Raw genomic sequence first — 16,843 nt, forward strand, 5'->3', positions numbered from 1 at the left:
TCAATTGATAAGTGAACTTGTCAATAGGGTAGAGGTGGTTGGAGGTGGTTTTTTATAGCGGTTGTGTATCCAAGCACTACAATTTTCAGTGTATTGAGAGTTAGTGTATGAACCGCTGCCTCCATTAGAAAAAGGGTTTTATTGTCTTCACGGGTGCTTACTTTTTTTGACACTCTCAGCTCTGCTTCCTTGAGTCGAAGCAGTCTAGAAATGACAAAAACAAACACAGTTGTCTAGCTGCCCTTAGTATCCCCTAAGGAGGAAAATAGAGGAGATGCTTGTTCTACTCTACCGTTGATATCTCCTTTCAACTGGCGTGTGTTGAATTCTAAAGACGATAGCCCAACACACCTTTTTGGCACTGTTCTGTTAGGGCACCAACTGCAGAGCTACAATTTTGACAGGTTGAAGTGAATTCCGATTTGCAGTCAGTTGACTACTTCCTCCTGTTTGGGTATTTCATCTGCAGCCAGCCATCCAACAGGCAATCTGAGCCTATCTCAGCCAACTTTGGGCAAAAGGTGGTGTGGACTCTGCACTGGTCATCGGCCATTCACATTGTGCACAAACTGCTATTCATTATACAGTGGGGCAAATAAGTATTTAGTCAACCACTAATTATGTAAGTTCTCCCACTTGAAAATATTAGAGAGGCCTGTAATTGTCAACATGGGGAAACCTCAACCATGAGAGACAGAATGTGGAAAAAAAAAAAAAAGAAAATCACGTTGTTTGATTTTTAAAGAATTTATTTGCAAATCATGGTGGAAAATAAGTATTTGGTCAATACCAAATTTCATCTCAATACTTTGTTATGTACCCTTTGTTGGCAATAACGGAGGTCAAATGTTTTCTCTAACTCTTCACAAGCTTTTCACACACTGTTGCTGGTATTTTGGCCCATTCCTCCATGCAGATCTCCTCTAGAGCAGTAATGTTTTGGGGCTGTGGTTGGGCAACACGTACTTTCAACTCCCTCCACAGATTTTCTATGGGGTTGAGATCTGGAGACTGGCTAGGCCACTCCAGGAACTTGAAATGCTTCTTACGAAGCCACTCCTTTGTTGCCCTGGCTGTGTGTTTGGGATCATTGTCATGCTGAAAGACCCAGCCACATCTCATCTTCAATGCCCTTGCTGATGGAAGGAGATTTTCACTCAAAATCTCTCGATACATGCCCCCATTCATTCTTTCCTTTACATAGATCAGTCGTCCTGGTCAATTTGCAGAAAAACAACCCCAAAGCATGATATTTCCATCCCCATGCTTCACAGTGGGTATGGTGTTCTTCAGATGCAATTCAGTATTCTTTCTCCTCCAAACACGAGAACCTGTGTTTCTACCAAAAAGTTCTATTTTGGTTTCATCTGACCATAACGCGTTCTCCCAGTCCTCTTCTAGATCATCCAAATGCTCTCTAGCGAACCGCAGACGGGCCTGGACGTGTACTTTCTTCAGCAGGGGGACACGTCTGGCAGTGCAGGATTTGAGTCCCTGGCGGCGCATTCTGTTAGATAGTAGCCTTTGTTACTGTGGTCCCAGCTCTCTGCAGGTCATTCACTAGGTCCCCCCGTGTGGTTCTGGGATTTTTGCTCACCGTTCTTGTTATCATTTTGTCGCCACAAGGTGAGATCTTGCATGGAGCCCCAGATCGAGGGAGATTATCAGTGGTCTTGTATGTCTTCCATTTTCTAATAATTGCTCCCACAGTTGATTTCTTTACACCAAGCGTTTTACCTATTGCAGATTCAATCTTCCCAGCCTGGTGCAGGTCTACAATTTTGTCTCTGGTGTCCTTCGACAGCTCTTTGGTCTTGGCCATTGTGGAGTTTGGAGTGTGACTCACTGAGTTAAAACAGGTGGCATTAATACAGGTAACGAGTGGAGCCTCGTTAGAAGACGTTAGACCTCTTTGACAGCCAGAAATCCTGCTTGTTTGTAGGTGACCAAATACTTATTTTCCACTCTTTTTTGGAAATAAATTCTTTAAAAATCAAACAATGTTATTTTCAGTTTTTTTTTTTCCACATTCTGTCTCTCATGGTTGAGGTTTACCCATGTTGACAATTACAGGCCGCTCTAATCTTTTCAAGTAGGAGAACTTGCACAGTTGGTAGTTGACTAAATACTTATTTGCCCCACTGTATTCACACTTACGGACAATTTAAAGTCCTCAATGACCTTAACATGCATGTTTTTGGAATGTGGGAGGAAACCTGAGTAGTCCTCACGCGTTAACTACGAAGGCAGGCTTTTGTAATCACAGCAGAGTAAGGCTTCTCACTATCCCTGACAAAGAGATTGCTTAGATGCTAGCCTATGTTGCTCCAAAACCTGTGGGTGCCTCACCGGATGAGCAATATACCTATCCCGTGGACACTAACCATAACTGATGCTGGCTTTTGAGGTTTACGCTGATAGCAATCCGTACGGTCTTTTTCCTCTTTAACCCGAGGACATGAAATGTGTGATTTCCAAATTTGAAATATGGACTCGTCAGACCACAACACACTTTTCCACTTTGTGACAGACCATTTGAAATAATCTCAGGCCTAATAGAAGCCGGTGGAATTTCTCATATGTTCTTTCACTTTTCATGTTTGAGTTTTAACTTGCATCTGTTAATGTGAAAACAAACTGTGTTAATTGACAATGGTTTTCTGAAATCTTTCTTAGCGTACATTGCAGGAACATATTACAAATTTATGCAGGTTTTTCAATGCAGTGATCGCCTCAGGGATCAAGGGTCACAGGCATTCAATGTTGGTTTTTGGCCTAGAGTTAAATTTCTCCAGATTTCCTGAAGCTTTTGATGATATTATAGACTAGGGGTCAGGAACCTATGTCTCGCAAGCCATATCTGGCTGTTTTGATGAGTGCATCTGGCTCTCTGCCAACCCGTAATCTTAAATGTGGAACTGCCGGCTCGCTTGATGTGAATGTGCTGTGATGAGCTGATGGTGCATTCACACATTGATCCTGGACACTTCAACCGTGCGTCGCAATAATATGCTTCAATTTGGTGCCCATTGGTTTTCCTCCCTCTGCGGATTGCACGGAAAAGGTTGTTACAGAGCTTGCCTCCCGTGTTAAGTCTCCGCTCAGCTAGCAGCAGGGCTGGCCCCTCCCAACTCAGCGCAGAGCAAACTGGAGTAGATAAAAAAAAATGCGTAGGGAAAATTAAACCACGAAAGTGAACTGTGTTGTACCCCAACTCACACAGACACCCAATCGGTTTCACTTTCACGTCTTTTTCGCCTGTCAAATTGTCGCCACTTCCAGGAGAGTGGCACTCACGAAATGGCTGCCTTGAGAGGCTTTACCTATCTCGGCCACTGTTATGCACACGTCCCCCTGGTTGTCTCTTTGTAGTTTCCACTTGCAGAAAAAATACACGCAACGCTACACCATGTTTCTTATTTGTTATTTTCCAGGCGGTGAGTGTGCAACTGAGCAACGATGGTAACATCCCATCTAACGATGTTAGGCTTTCGTTATTGTTTTCTCAAGATTTATTTCAATCGCAACTCTGCAACTGCTCATAAAAGCTGAGCATGACATCATCACTCTCGTCCCCATGTGATGCGTTCAAATACATTCACAAAATGGACCTGACAAGCTTGGAACAGAACATAGTATATACAGTAGTAATCACATTTTAAAATATGTTGGGTGTTTTGTCTCTCGGTCAAAAAGGTTCCCGACCCCTGTGATAGACTGTATAGAACCTCTAAATTGAGAGACAGCGAGAACCAAAAAGTGGAAATGGCCATGTGGCTAAATGGATTTTAGTTTGTCGCAATTTTTGGGGGGGTATGTGGCATTTTTTGGGGTTTATGGCAGTTTTCCAGGCCATCCACGCCATTGGCGGCTATGCACTTTCAAATTTTCCATTCATTTTAAATGGCATAAAAACATGTGGCTGTGATTTTTGACAATGCACTTAGCGTTACAGTGCATTGTCATTCAACTGGCAACCAAGTCAGGCTATGCCAATGACGGCTATTAACCTCCAAATTTTCCATTCATTTTAAATGGCAGAAAAACATGTGGCTGTGATTTTTGACCATACACTTAGCGTTACTGCGCATTGTCATTCAACTGGCAACCAAGTCAGGCTATGCCAAATGCGCCACATGGCAAAAAAAATGCTACATGGCAAATCCATTTTGCCACATGGCAAAAATAAAATGCCACATGGCAAAATCAATTTTGCCACACGGCAAAATTAATCTAGCCACATGGCCACAAAAAAGCCACATGGCAAAATACATTTTGCCACATGGCAAATACCACTTTTGGTTCTTGGCCCTACTGAAATTTTGTGCAAATCTACGTACAAAATTCTTAAACGTTTGTACAATTTGCTCATGTATTTGTTCACAAAGTAGTGGACCTAGTGGTGAACAGCTGAGCCTTACAAGAATACTCCTTTTGTATAACTGTTCCCAGTTTCCATGTTCACCAGCGGAAAATTTCCCCCAAAGAACAGAATATAAGACGCAAGGTGCAAATACTTTTTCCACGCACTGTACTGAAGTAGATGATGCCTTCGATTCAGTTTACTAATTCCACAGTATCAGGCTGTGAGCTGTTGTGAACATATCATATCCGACCTCTCTTCACAGGGTGAAAAGAAGAGAGTAGGGCTGCTAGTATCCAATTAGCAGGTGGCCCAAACAACACCTCTGGGCAAGAGTCACTCGCAATGGAGACTAGGTGGAAGCGCAATGCTTGAAGTCCAAAAAATCTAGACAGACAGCGAAGGCCAGCGGAGGGCAATCCCTCATCTTTGTCTGTCAGGAGCCATCTATCTGCGGAAAGCCAGGCCATTTTCTGGTGCGAGCGAACGGCGGCGTCCTCCTGACCCCATCGGTAATTTCGCACATCAAAGGCAGCGCCACCCGGCAGCTGGCGCGGCGGAGAGGAGGGGCTGCGGGAATTTGGAGGATTTTCAGAGAGATTTGCTCATGTAGCCCAGAGTTCTCCAAAGCCACAGGGGGGATGGAGGACGTCAAAGTAAAAGCTCAATGATATTTTTGATCCTATGAATATTTGACATTCATGCGGCAGGAAGGCTGCACGCTCATCCTCTCGCAAGCGCACCCCTTGTTGTTATTTATTTCTTTTATCTCCAGCAGCTTACAGGCATATTTGGCGTTAAGTAAATGGCACTCCATGGGGTCTTGTTCTCTCGCTGATACAACGAACCTGAACATGCACCTGACAATTCTCTTGTTGTTGTTGTTTTTTTTTTTTTTATGCTCAATTAAACATTGTTTTATTTTCTCCCTTCTGACTAATGCACCTTTCCCAATCTGCCTTCTCTCTAGTGCTGGATGTATACGTGGTGAGCACAGACGGCCAGGTGCAGGACTTCAGGTTCCCACAGACCAGCAGGGGCGGATCCACGCTTCAGCTCTCCTCTAATACAGTGAAAGTCAATAGTAAAAATGGTGCGAGCACACAATCGCTGCAGAGCTAATTTGCCTTTATTTTACTTTATTGCACTGGAGTAGGTCTTTAAGATCTAAGATGTTGAACTGAAATTTTAGTGGAAACTACCTGCACGCGAGCTACATACACATTATAAAGACTACGTTAAGTGTGAGTTACATTGTACATGCATGTCAATTGGCTGTCTAAAATATGGGTTTCAGTAAGTAAGAATAATTTGCATTATTTCTACTTTTATTTTTATAGTGATTAAAAAAAAAAGGTCGTGCATTATTGGAATTCATGCGGTTGTCTTTATTGTGATAATGATAAAAAATTGTATACTGTATGTCAAACATAGAATAAAAAGCAACAAATAATGATTATTGCAAAAATGGAAAGGAATTGGGGGGGGGGGGGGCATTCATCTACTACAATAAAGTGTCAAATCACAGACAAGTAGCATACAAACTCATGAAAAATATCTACTCCGACCACCAAATGCACATACACAGAGGGGGAAAAAAAGCAAATCCCAGAAGTGTGTTTTTTCTTTGGCTCAATGGTTGATTTCATGCCTGCGTGTGTGTTCTCCTCCCCCGTGATGTGTTACAGGTGTGGCCAAGCTGGTCTTCGTGCTGTACAAACACCTGGGTCAGTTCCTCAGCACGGAGAACGCCACACTGCGGGGCCACGGGGACGCCGGCAGACATAACCTCTCCCTCACGGTCAACTCCCACATCCTCTCCGCCTCCATCACTAAGGAGTCCAGCCGCGTGTTTGTGGCCGACCCCGTGATCTTCACGCTGGAACACCTGGATGTAAGACCCCCTTCCACCTCTCGAGACCCCACGCAAATACGCCTGTGACAGCTGCGCGTCCAAATCCGCCAGTTCTAACCGCAGCCATTAGAATAAAGAGGGAAAACATCAATGTTGTGCTTGTGTGTCACACATAGCAATTAGCGGAGTTAAGACGAACACACAAGTGCGATCGGAGGAGCGAGTTGACTTCCATCTGCGCATTACCATAGTCACCCTCTACACATAATCTTCGTCTCTTTTATTCTCTGATTTGGATCTCTTTCATGCGCTTCCTTCCCACCATCGCATGCACTCAAAGAACATAAATTGATACTTATTTGTACAACACGAGCTCCCTTCGCCGCTGCACATCCTCCGGCACAGTAAGAGGCACGAAAATGTACAAGGGCCCGCCATACATATTGCAGCAAGACGCTCATGTATGATTAATTGTTTCTTTCTTTTTTTGTGCAGAAGGAGCACTACTACAATCCCAACTGTTCTTTCTGGAATTATTCCGAGCGGAGCATGATGGGTTACTGGTCCACTCAGGGCTGCAAGTTGCTGGACACCAACAGGAGCCATACCAAGTGTTCATGCAATCACCTCACCAACTTCGCCATTCTCATGGCTTACCGTGGGAACACGGTGAGTAGGGGGCTGTTGATATACTGTGTGTAGGAACACTAGTACAGTGCTGGCCAAAAGTATTGGCACGCCTGCAATTCTGTCAGATAATGCTCAATTTCTCCCAGAAAATGATTGCAATTACAAATGCTTTGGTAGTAATATCTTCATTTATTTTGCTTGCAATGAAAAAAAATACCAAAGGTGAATGAAAAAAAGAAAAATCATCTTTTTACACAAAACTCCAAAAATGGGCTGAGCAAAAGTATTGGCACCCTCACCCTAATACTTGGTTGCACAACCTTTAGACAAAATAACTGCGAGCAACCGCTTCCGGTATCCATCATTGAGTTTCTTACAATGCTCTGCTGGAATTTTAGACCATTCTTCTTTGGCCAACTGCTCCAGGTCTCTGAGATTTGAAGGGTGCCTTCTCCAAACTGTCATTTTCAGATCTCTCCATAGGTGTTCTATGGGATTCAGATCTGGCCTCATTGCTGGCCACTTTAGAAGTCTCCAGTGCTTTCTCTCAAACCATTTTTTAGTGCTTTTTGAAATGTGTTTTTGGTCATTGTCCTGCTAAAAGACCCATGAGGGAGACCCAGCTTTCTCGCGCTGGGCCCTATATTATGCTGCAAAATTTGTTGGTAGTCTTCAGACTTCATAATGCCATGCACACGATCAAGCAATCCAGTGCCAGAGGCAACAAAGCAAACCCAAAACATCAGGGAACCTCCAACACGTTTGACTGTTGGGACGGTGTTCTTTTCATTGAAGGCCTCATATTTTTTTCCTATAAACTCTATGTTGATGCCTTTTCTGAAAAAGCTTTACTTTTGTCTCATCTGACCAGAGAACATTCTTCCAAAACGTTTTTGGCTTTCTCAGGTAAGTTTTGTCAAACTCCAGCCTGGCTTTTTTATGTCTCTGGGCTGGAAGTGGGGTCTTCCTGGGTATCCTACCATAGAGTCCCTTTTCATTCAGACGCCGACTAATAGTACTAATAGCTCTAAAATGTGTTATTTTGTGATGTATGGGTTTAAAAAAAATTCCATTGAACAAGGTTTTTTTTTTATTTTTCACAACATATTTGCAAATTGCAACATCAACATGAATATAATGTTAAGATAAATAAATAAAATAACAAAAAACAAATAAGTGAAATATTTTAAATAAAACTGAAATAGATAAAACTTATAGACTAACCCCACAGCCACAGCTCAAGTTCCTCAACATTAGACCAAGAATCCTTGGTAATATAGACCTGGACTTAAAAACAATTTTATCATTAATTGTTTATGTAAAAACACATACCACTACTGCTATTAGTATTAATTAAATGAATATTAATGGGAGAGCGAGAGTTAGAAACAGTGCGCGTGTGTTGTCTTACCATCGTTAGAAACACTAAACACGCTGAAGTGAACTCTCGTAGCTGGTGGGAAATGTTCATGACAGTGTTAAATTTTGTGTAAAGTGACGGATGATGGTCACGTAAATGTGAAATCATGTTGGAGGTCCTGCTGTCCCTTCTCCTCTAAGCCACAGCCGTCTGTTTCTTTTCGGTAGCCGAAGTACCCCCATTCTAGTGACTTTTTCAAGGTGTGTGTGTGGGGGGGGGGGGGGGGTACAGGTTTAATGTCAGAAAAAAGGCACAGGACAGAGCAACGACCGGAGAGGCAGGAGTGAGCGGTGCTGCTCCAAGCCACGGATTTCTCTCTACATTTTTGGGACATAAAAAATAGATAATACCGTATTACGATATGATGGAAAAATTACTGGTTTTGAAACCATGACGTTTTCATGCCACAGTAAACCTTGAAACCGGTAACCGGCACAAGCCTATTATTGGCACAATGTTTTGTTGTCTTTAGTTTTCCAAAAAGTATCAGTACTCTTGTTAAGAGAAAGAGTACACACAGTATAACCAATTCAACTTTACTCCAGTGTCTGACTTCTCTTTAGAGCCTGATTTGTTCACTATCTGTCACTTTGTTTACCCACACACACATTGAGAACAGAATAAGTGCTTAATTGGCGCTTTGCGCTTGATCCGGAAAAAAAATCTGTTTGCACTATTTTGATTTTTTATAATAAATATAGTGATGCAATATAGGCATTTTACATTTTTTCATAATTGTTACACATTAAAAAAAAATGATATTCTGTTGTTGTTTTTTTTTTTTTAATTTATCAAACAAGGTCCTTTCCGCTGGAATGCACATGGTTTGTTGTCTTTCCCTTTAATAAAAGTCGGTAATACATTTCCAGAAATCAGCTTACTACAAATTAAATGTAAATGCCTCCTATCTAATAGACTTATCGATCAAATAATGGACTCATACATATCCAGCTTCATTCACATACATCTACAAATGAAGGCATCCTTTCAAATTGCTGCCAAATCTCTGCAATTAATGAAATGGTGGCTTACGCTTTACCTCAATGAGTGCCCACGTTGCATAGATGATTTTATTACCATGTCAAGCTTCTCCAGAAACAATTAACTCATTTACTGACATTGACACTGATAATGGCGCCAAAGCATGATCATTCACTGCGAGACCTCCCAGTTCAAGGGGATTGGACATCTATCGCAGTCAATGGCAGCTAATTTATTTTTGAAATCTTTAGTCCCAACACATCACAAGTAATTAACGCAAACTAGCGTGTCTAGTCTGTTCACCCAGACATAAGCATTTGTACAAATAAAGGCCTCTCTCTCGCAATTAGATGCCAAGTACTCTCTGCGGGCGGGTTGTCGTCCGACCTAGATGATGAAGTTGAGCATGAGAACCGCGCGTCAGCAGGACATAATTCGATTGTTTCCGGAGGATGTGCAGAAATGAAGCAGGCCGTCAATTTAAAAGACTGAAATGGCGTCTCGGGCCGTGGGGGTGTTACGCCGTTATCGGAGCTAATTATATTTCACTGTGGTCACTGTCTAATATTTCATGCATATGTCCCAGAGAGTAGCGCTCAAAACAGGACGACCGCAGCTTAAACTTCCCCCTCGTCCCTCTTGTGAAGTGGTCCGCCAAACATTTTGGTCACAAAATGCAATTACAATTTAATTACATGACGAATGGCAATTGTACCAAGGACGGCGGCCGTCATAAATGCGGGGGATCAGTTTGTGGCTGATTTAATAATACGTCCCCCGCTCGTGAACCCTCTCCCCCGTCATCTGTCTTAACCTCAACCTTAACCGCAGTTTGAAACCAGAGCCCCCCGAGGCAGGGCTTAGCCTTTCGCCAATTGCCTGCGCAGCACCTCCGCCGCGGCCCTCGCCCTCAATAAAAGTGCAAATATCACAGGAGGATTTGCCCGACTTGCAGGAGTGATATTTTGCGCTCCACGATCTGCTATTTTCACATTTGTCTGGAATCATGCTTGCTTTATAGATCTTTGACCTCAGAAAGATGAAACCACCACAAGTAGCTCTGTGTTACAGCTCTCTCAAAATGGCACACGGTGAGCCACGGACTTCAGCCGAGGCCAAACAAGCCTGGCCAAATTTCGCAAATGTGGAGACTAACCGACAGGAATTTTGATATTGTGATACAAATCACAATTTAACTCCACCAATAAATGATCCATGACTCAGCCTTGACAAAAAAAAATTGCTCCACCCGTATAAAGATGTTTGAAAAATGCCATTTTGCAATTATTGACCAGACTTTAGACTTTTTCTTTAGACTTTTATTAGACTTTATTAGATTAGACTTTAGACCTTTTATGTAAGTCAAACGACGACCATGTCAAGCATGACCAATACACAAGCTTTTCTTTTAATAAATTATATTCCAATACTCTCTGGAGATGAATACCGTATTTTCACAACCATAGGGCGCACTGTATCAAAAGGCGCAGGCTAATTTTTGGGTGGAATTTTTATATTTAACACTCGCACAAAGTGCACCACATTATTGGGCACATGAAAAACATACGCTAGCATGCACGTTGTTTTTTTTTTTTTTTTTTTTTTTTTTACTTTTACTTTTTTACTCAAATCAATCCACAAATCAATCAAAGTCCTCATCTGCTGTATCCAAATTGAACAGCTGGGATAGGTCTCCATCAAACACTGCTGCTCAACTTTTCTTTAGGCAGCGTCTTCCTCTTAAAAATTACCATAGGTGGCAGTTTCTTTTTTGTTTCACGTAGGTGATAGCCTTTAGTTTGAACTGGGCTTCATAAGCGTGTCTCTTCGCAGTCGATGCCATTTTTGAGGCTCCTTCGCCAATTCAATGTTGTTAAGCCTAACACACAAACTCGAATTTTAACACAAGTGGGGGCATACCCCATCACATGAAACCTTCTCCCTTCAAGGTTCTCATGCAGCTCTCAGTTACTGTTAGTTAATTAATTGCTCAGTCAGACAGACACATTTTGGTACTCAGTCCACACAATAGGCACACCACATTACTAGGCGTACCGTCCATTTTGGCAAGGGCGTAGGTTTGCATAGGGACGGAGGATGCTTAATTTATCCCCACCAACTTTTAAGCAACCTGCTTCGCATTATATAATGAATTCAGTTATAAAGATAGATTATCTTGCCATATGTTGTAACAACAGAATTGACCCTACCTACCTTTATTAAATGATATTTTTTTCAGTCTTACATTTACCTTTTCACTTGCTGAATGTGCCCGTCCATTTTTGGTGTGTTGCAAAGGCGTCCATTTTTGGTGTGTGCAATGGCGTAGGTTTGTATAGGGACGGTAGGGACATAACAGGATGCTCAAATTGTCCCCACCATCTTTTGAGCTACCTTATTTGCATTATATAATGAGGTCAGTTAAATAAGTATTTTAGGTTGTCTTTCCATATGTTTTAAGGATAGAATTGACCCTACTATTATTTAGTGAATTATTTTCATGATGTTCAGACTTACATTTACCCCTTTTTACTTGCTGAATGTGCCGGTCCATTTTTTTCCCCTCAAACACACGTTCGATTAGCTGATGACTTTTATTTAATTATTTATTTAAAATGTATGAATTTATTTTCTTATACTATTTATTTAAAAAATGATATTTGCAGCCAATGCAGAATTTTTTTCCGATTATTATACATTCATCATAATCGAGGTAAAAGGTTTTGTGCTTGTGGACAAAAGCAGTCGTGTTTTACCTGAAGGAAGGTAAAATACTCTGAGAAGTTTTTTTGTTGTTGTTGTTATTTTTAACTTATTTAGACAACGTTGAGTGGTCTTAAGACAAATGTTTATTATTTTTATTTTTTTTGCCTTCATGGATAGATATTAGAGATGAAGATTATTGACAACTTTGTTTTTATTTCGATTTTAATATAATTAATGTTTAAATATCGCAATTTCAATTTGTAAGTTTTGAAAATTTTTTTGTTTAGTAGTTTTTGAAAACAAAGGTTTGAATCGAACAGTGTAACACCTGAACCAATACACATGAAAGTTAGTATAAGTCAATACAGATTCATTTTGTCATTTAGCCTATCAATTAATTAGGTTCATATTCGTGAGAAATGTAGCCCTGATCTCCGTTCACCCAATTTGTTTGGTCTTATTAATGTACCGTCCACAGCAAATAGTGTAAATGCTGTTATATCGTCCCTACCAATGTTGAGACCAAACCTAGCCCTTGCATTTTGGATATTTTTTATTTTAGGTGCACCTTATCGTCGTGAAAATACGATAAACAAGTAAGTAAATGCCCCTGCCATTTTTAAAGGATTTTAAAGTACTTACATTTTAAAACACCAGTTAACAGATGTGAATATGTTTAGCTCTACCTATACACTAGCAATTGTAAAAATAAATACTTTGACGTCTGTTGACAAAAACTGTAACGAATAAATACCCGAAAACATTTTTTTTTTTAAAAATCTCACTAACATAGAACGGCAAGGAAAACAAAACCTTATTTCTGGAAGATGTCGGAATTGCCTTCCACTCAAATCAACGCCATTTCTCAATCTCTATGCACGAAATAAACACATTCTGTCAAATGGACATTTTCTGTTCTTCTGTCAACCAAACAACAGCCACATCTTGCTTCACTAGTACTCAAGCATTTGCCGAAATAAACACATCTTTTCAAATAGCCGCTTAGGTCTCACTGTAGAAGAGTGATTTAATCTTTTTTTTTTTCTTTTGGGATTTTTTTTTTGCATACTTTGTATAATCCTACCCAACAAAGGAACAAATGTCCTTGGCAGAAGTAATAATAGCCGCTAATTCCTCCCATTGAATTACTCTGAATTGTAACATTTCAACCTTAGAAAATGATTGTATTTGCTTTCAATAAATTTTCTCATGAACTTTGTGTCCTTCTTTACAGGGCAAGGGGAGCGTCCATGAGCTGCTCCTCACCATCATCACGCGGATGGGCATAGCTGTGTCTCTGGTGTGCCTGGCCATCAGCTTGTACACCTTCTGTTTTTTTAAGGGCCTTCAGAGCGACCGCAATACCATCCACAAAAACCTCTGCCTCAACCTCTTCGTCGGGGAGCTTGTCTTTCTCGTAGGCATCAACATGACTGAACCCAAGGTCAGCAAATTCTTAAGATGGGAATGATGTGTTCCAGTGCACAGAATACCTATTTTTTCCTTCACTCCTCTTTTCAGGTTTCTACCAATTAGCAAACAATGAAAATGAAACCTTAAAGTTACTACACTCTTGCTAGTTGACTTCCAAGCATTTCTAAACAAATTTTTCCAAAGGAAAGTTTCAATTCAGTTTTTCAAGCTGATGAGGAGTATGTATGTTTGGTTTTGCATAAGTTTTGTAATGAGTTCTCCATAATTTCTTAGAAATAATAAATTAATAATTATAATTACATTAAAGTTAGAGTTAAGTTTGTGTAACATTTTAACTTTTTAAAATGACATGACCAGTAATTTAATGTTAAAATTAACAATTTCACGTATCCTATAAAAAGGTGATTGCCCTTGTTTTTTTTGTTTTTTGTTTTCTTTTTTCTTTTTGTTTTGTTTTTTTTAAACACACCCATCAAACAGAACCAGCTCATCTGGACACTTTGACAATCAAATGTGGTTTCAGTGTTGTTTTTTGCAGCCATTATAATTTTTGTCTTAGCCTCAGTCTTTTGGACGAAAATACTTACCGGTATTATTCTTAGTCCATAGACTTCACCATCAGTGGACAAGACCGCTCCCACAAACATTGCGCCACGCTTTCCCGTTGGGGCCGACCCAGGCAGAGCGTTTGGCTTTCACTGTGATAAACTCAAACACATGCTGCATTCAAAAGCCGGATTTAGGTGAAAAAAGGACGAATGTTTTACTGCATATAAGCAGGCGGAGTATCTCAAGAGTGATTTGGTTAAGGATTCACGGTAATTATTATATAAAGTAACCCCATGCATGCACTTTGAAACGTTGCGAAAAAAATGCATGGAAAAAATAGCGTAACTTTAGCTCGTACAACCCTTTGAAAAAACATACATCGCTAAATGTCCAAATTGAGTACTGCTTGTCATTTTCCCTCCAAAATGTCATATAACTTGTTACGGGAGTGCTGTCAGCATTGCTGCAGAGATTGAAGAGGTGTGGGGGGGTCAGCCTGTTAGTGCTCAGACCATACGCCGCACTCTACATCTAATTGGTGTGCATGGCTGTCTTCTTAAGATGGTACACAAGAAATCCCGCAAACAGTTTGCTGAAAACATGTCAACAAAGCACATGGATTACTAGAACCATGTCCAATGGTCTGACGGGACGGGCGGGCTTTCATGTGTACCGTCTTCAAAAGAGGCTTCCTCCTGGGGTACAGCCATGCACACCAGTTGGATGTAGAGTGCGGTGTATGGTCTGAGCACTAACAGGCTGACCCCCCACCTCTTCAATCTCTACAACAATGCTGACAGCACTCCTGTAACAAGTCACATGACATTTTGGAGGGAAAATGAAAAGCAATATTCAATTTGGACATTTAGGGATGTAAGTTTTTACAAAGGGGTGTACTTACTTTTGTTGCCAGGGGTTAGATATTAATAGCAATGTTTTGAGTTATTTTGAGGGGAAAATAAATTAACTATTATACTGTATAAGCTGCACACAGACTACTTTTCATTGTGTCACAGTGTAATTTTGTCGGTGTTGTCCCATGAAAAGATATATACTTAAATATCTGCAAAAATAAGAGGGGTGTACTCACTTTTGTGATACACTGTATAATAAACATTTATTTACAAGAATTTTCAACTTAAAAAGCTCTTTGTTTTGTGATGGCCTCCAAGTTGGATTTACACAATAGCGTAATTTTAGCTCGAAATATTTAAATAAAATGAATGATACATGCCTGTTTTTTTTTTTTTGTTTGTTTGTTTTTTTTTTTGCTTTTAACCAAGAATTTAGACTGTTCTGTGTGTTCATATCTGTAGAAATTCTGGGATGTACACATTTATTTACAAGAATTTTCAATTTAAAAAGTTCTTTAATGGCCGGCATGTTGTGTCCATACACAGTAGCCTAACTTTACCTTGAAATGATCAGGTAATTTTCGGCCAATTGCCCACTTTTTGGCAGAAAAGTAGTAATTTAGACATTTCTGTGTCCATACAAAACAAATTCGCCTTTGGAGCGTTTTACTTATGCAACATTCCAATCTAAAAATGACGAGTGCCAGATAGCCGGCAAGACATGCCTCCGTGCTGAGGCAATAGTAACATCGGAATTCAAGCTAAATAAATTGTGATTGTATGTAGAAAATTACTTAAAATATTTTCTTCTGTAAACTTCAAACGTTTTAGTCCAGGAATAAATACATTAATAAAAAGTTTTCAACAATTTCGAATAAACATTGACTGACAACCACATAATGGTAGCGTCTACAAGGACATCACAATCTTCATGACGATAATACACACTCAGCAGGAACTGTCTGTAAAAAGTTTTCCAAGAGTTTAAAACGACACTCACCACGCTAAATGCTGATGCTAGCGCAAATGCTGTGCTAACGATACAAGTTACATTTAGTGTGTGATGATCACTCAGCACAGACCTTTACAGGTGAAATGGCATATGTAGCCAAGATAAGAAAACAAAACTTACCAAGCAGCATCTGACATGTGTTTCACAATAGGCAAGTCTGGAGCCTGGATAGGTCAGCGGTGAGCTAGCGTGTGCGTGAGGCGCATCACGTCACATGAGTGACACAGCCAAACAATGCTATGATGTGTGCTAACCACACATACGATAAGAAAATGTCCCACATTGTGAACTTATGACAGAAAATATGGCAAATTTTAATCTGGTTCTCGTCTCGTCAGACGAAAACTGGCATTCATTTCATTATATTTTAGTCTCCCAAAACACGTTGTTTAGCTCGTCATCATCGAGTCATTGTCATGAAAAAAATAATTCACCGAATTTTTTAGTTTCACTGTCGTTGATTAAAACGACACTGTGGTTCTTCAGATGCTCAATGATCTCAAGTCTCAAGTTATTTTTTTTCTTCTCCTCGCCTGTCAGCTGGTGTGCTCCATCATTGCCGGCATTCTCCACTTCTGCTTCCTGGCCGCCTTTGCCTGGATGTGTCTGGAGGGCGTGCAGCTGTACCTCATGCTGGTGGAGGTCTTCGAAAGCGAGCACTCTCGGCGCAAGTATTACTACGTGGTCGGCTACTTCTTCCCGGCGGCCGTGGTTGGCATCTCGGCGGTCGTCGACTACCGTAGCTATGGAACGCCGCGAGCGTAAGTGCGCTGCCTCCTTAAGCCACGATTGCCCCCCCCCCCCCCCCCCCCCCAAGCTACTCGGTAATAATAGTGATACCACAAAGCGCAGTGTACTTTGCTCTGGCCCGGCAGCAAATTTACACCCTGTCACCGGCTAAGAGCAGAGCTGCAACACTAATGAATGCGCCGGCTTGCTACTCTGACCTGCTGGGCTTTTTATTCTTTGCACGCGGGTAATTGCCGACCTTGTCAGTTAAAAAGTTTATATGTTCTGCTGGCCAGCAGAAGAAGGAAAA

The 16,843-nt window shown here is 40.9% G+C and overlaps 1 protein-coding gene across 9 annotated transcripts in view; it reads left to right on the top strand.

Moving 5' to 3' along the window:
• The window catches only part of LOC130930261 (adhesion G protein-coupled receptor L2-like), a 236,617-nt gene that overhangs the window by 177,971 nt on the left and 41,803 nt on the right, over window positions 1-16,843 (top strand). For all 9 annotated transcript variants that reach the window (XM_057858087.1, XM_057858091.1, XM_057858090.1 and 6 more), the window contains 5 exons: window positions 5,334-5,456; window positions 6,052-6,257; window positions 6,714-6,887; window positions 13,190-13,399; window positions 16,345-16,565. In XM_057858087.1, coding sequence (XP_057714070.1) covers window positions 5,334-5,456; window positions 6,052-6,257; window positions 6,714-6,887; window positions 13,190-13,399; window positions 16,345-16,565 — 934 coding nt within the window. The remainder of the gene's footprint in view (window positions 1-5,333; window positions 5,457-6,051; window positions 6,258-6,713; window positions 6,888-13,189; window positions 13,400-16,344; window positions 16,566-16,843) is intronic.

The sequence above is a fragment of the Corythoichthys intestinalis genome, chromosome 14, assembly GCF_030265065.1.
Source record: "Corythoichthys intestinalis isolate RoL2023-P3 chromosome 14, ASM3026506v1, whole genome shotgun sequence".
Taxonomy (NCBI): Eukaryota; Metazoa; Chordata; class Actinopteri; order Syngnathiformes; family Syngnathidae; genus Corythoichthys; species Corythoichthys intestinalis.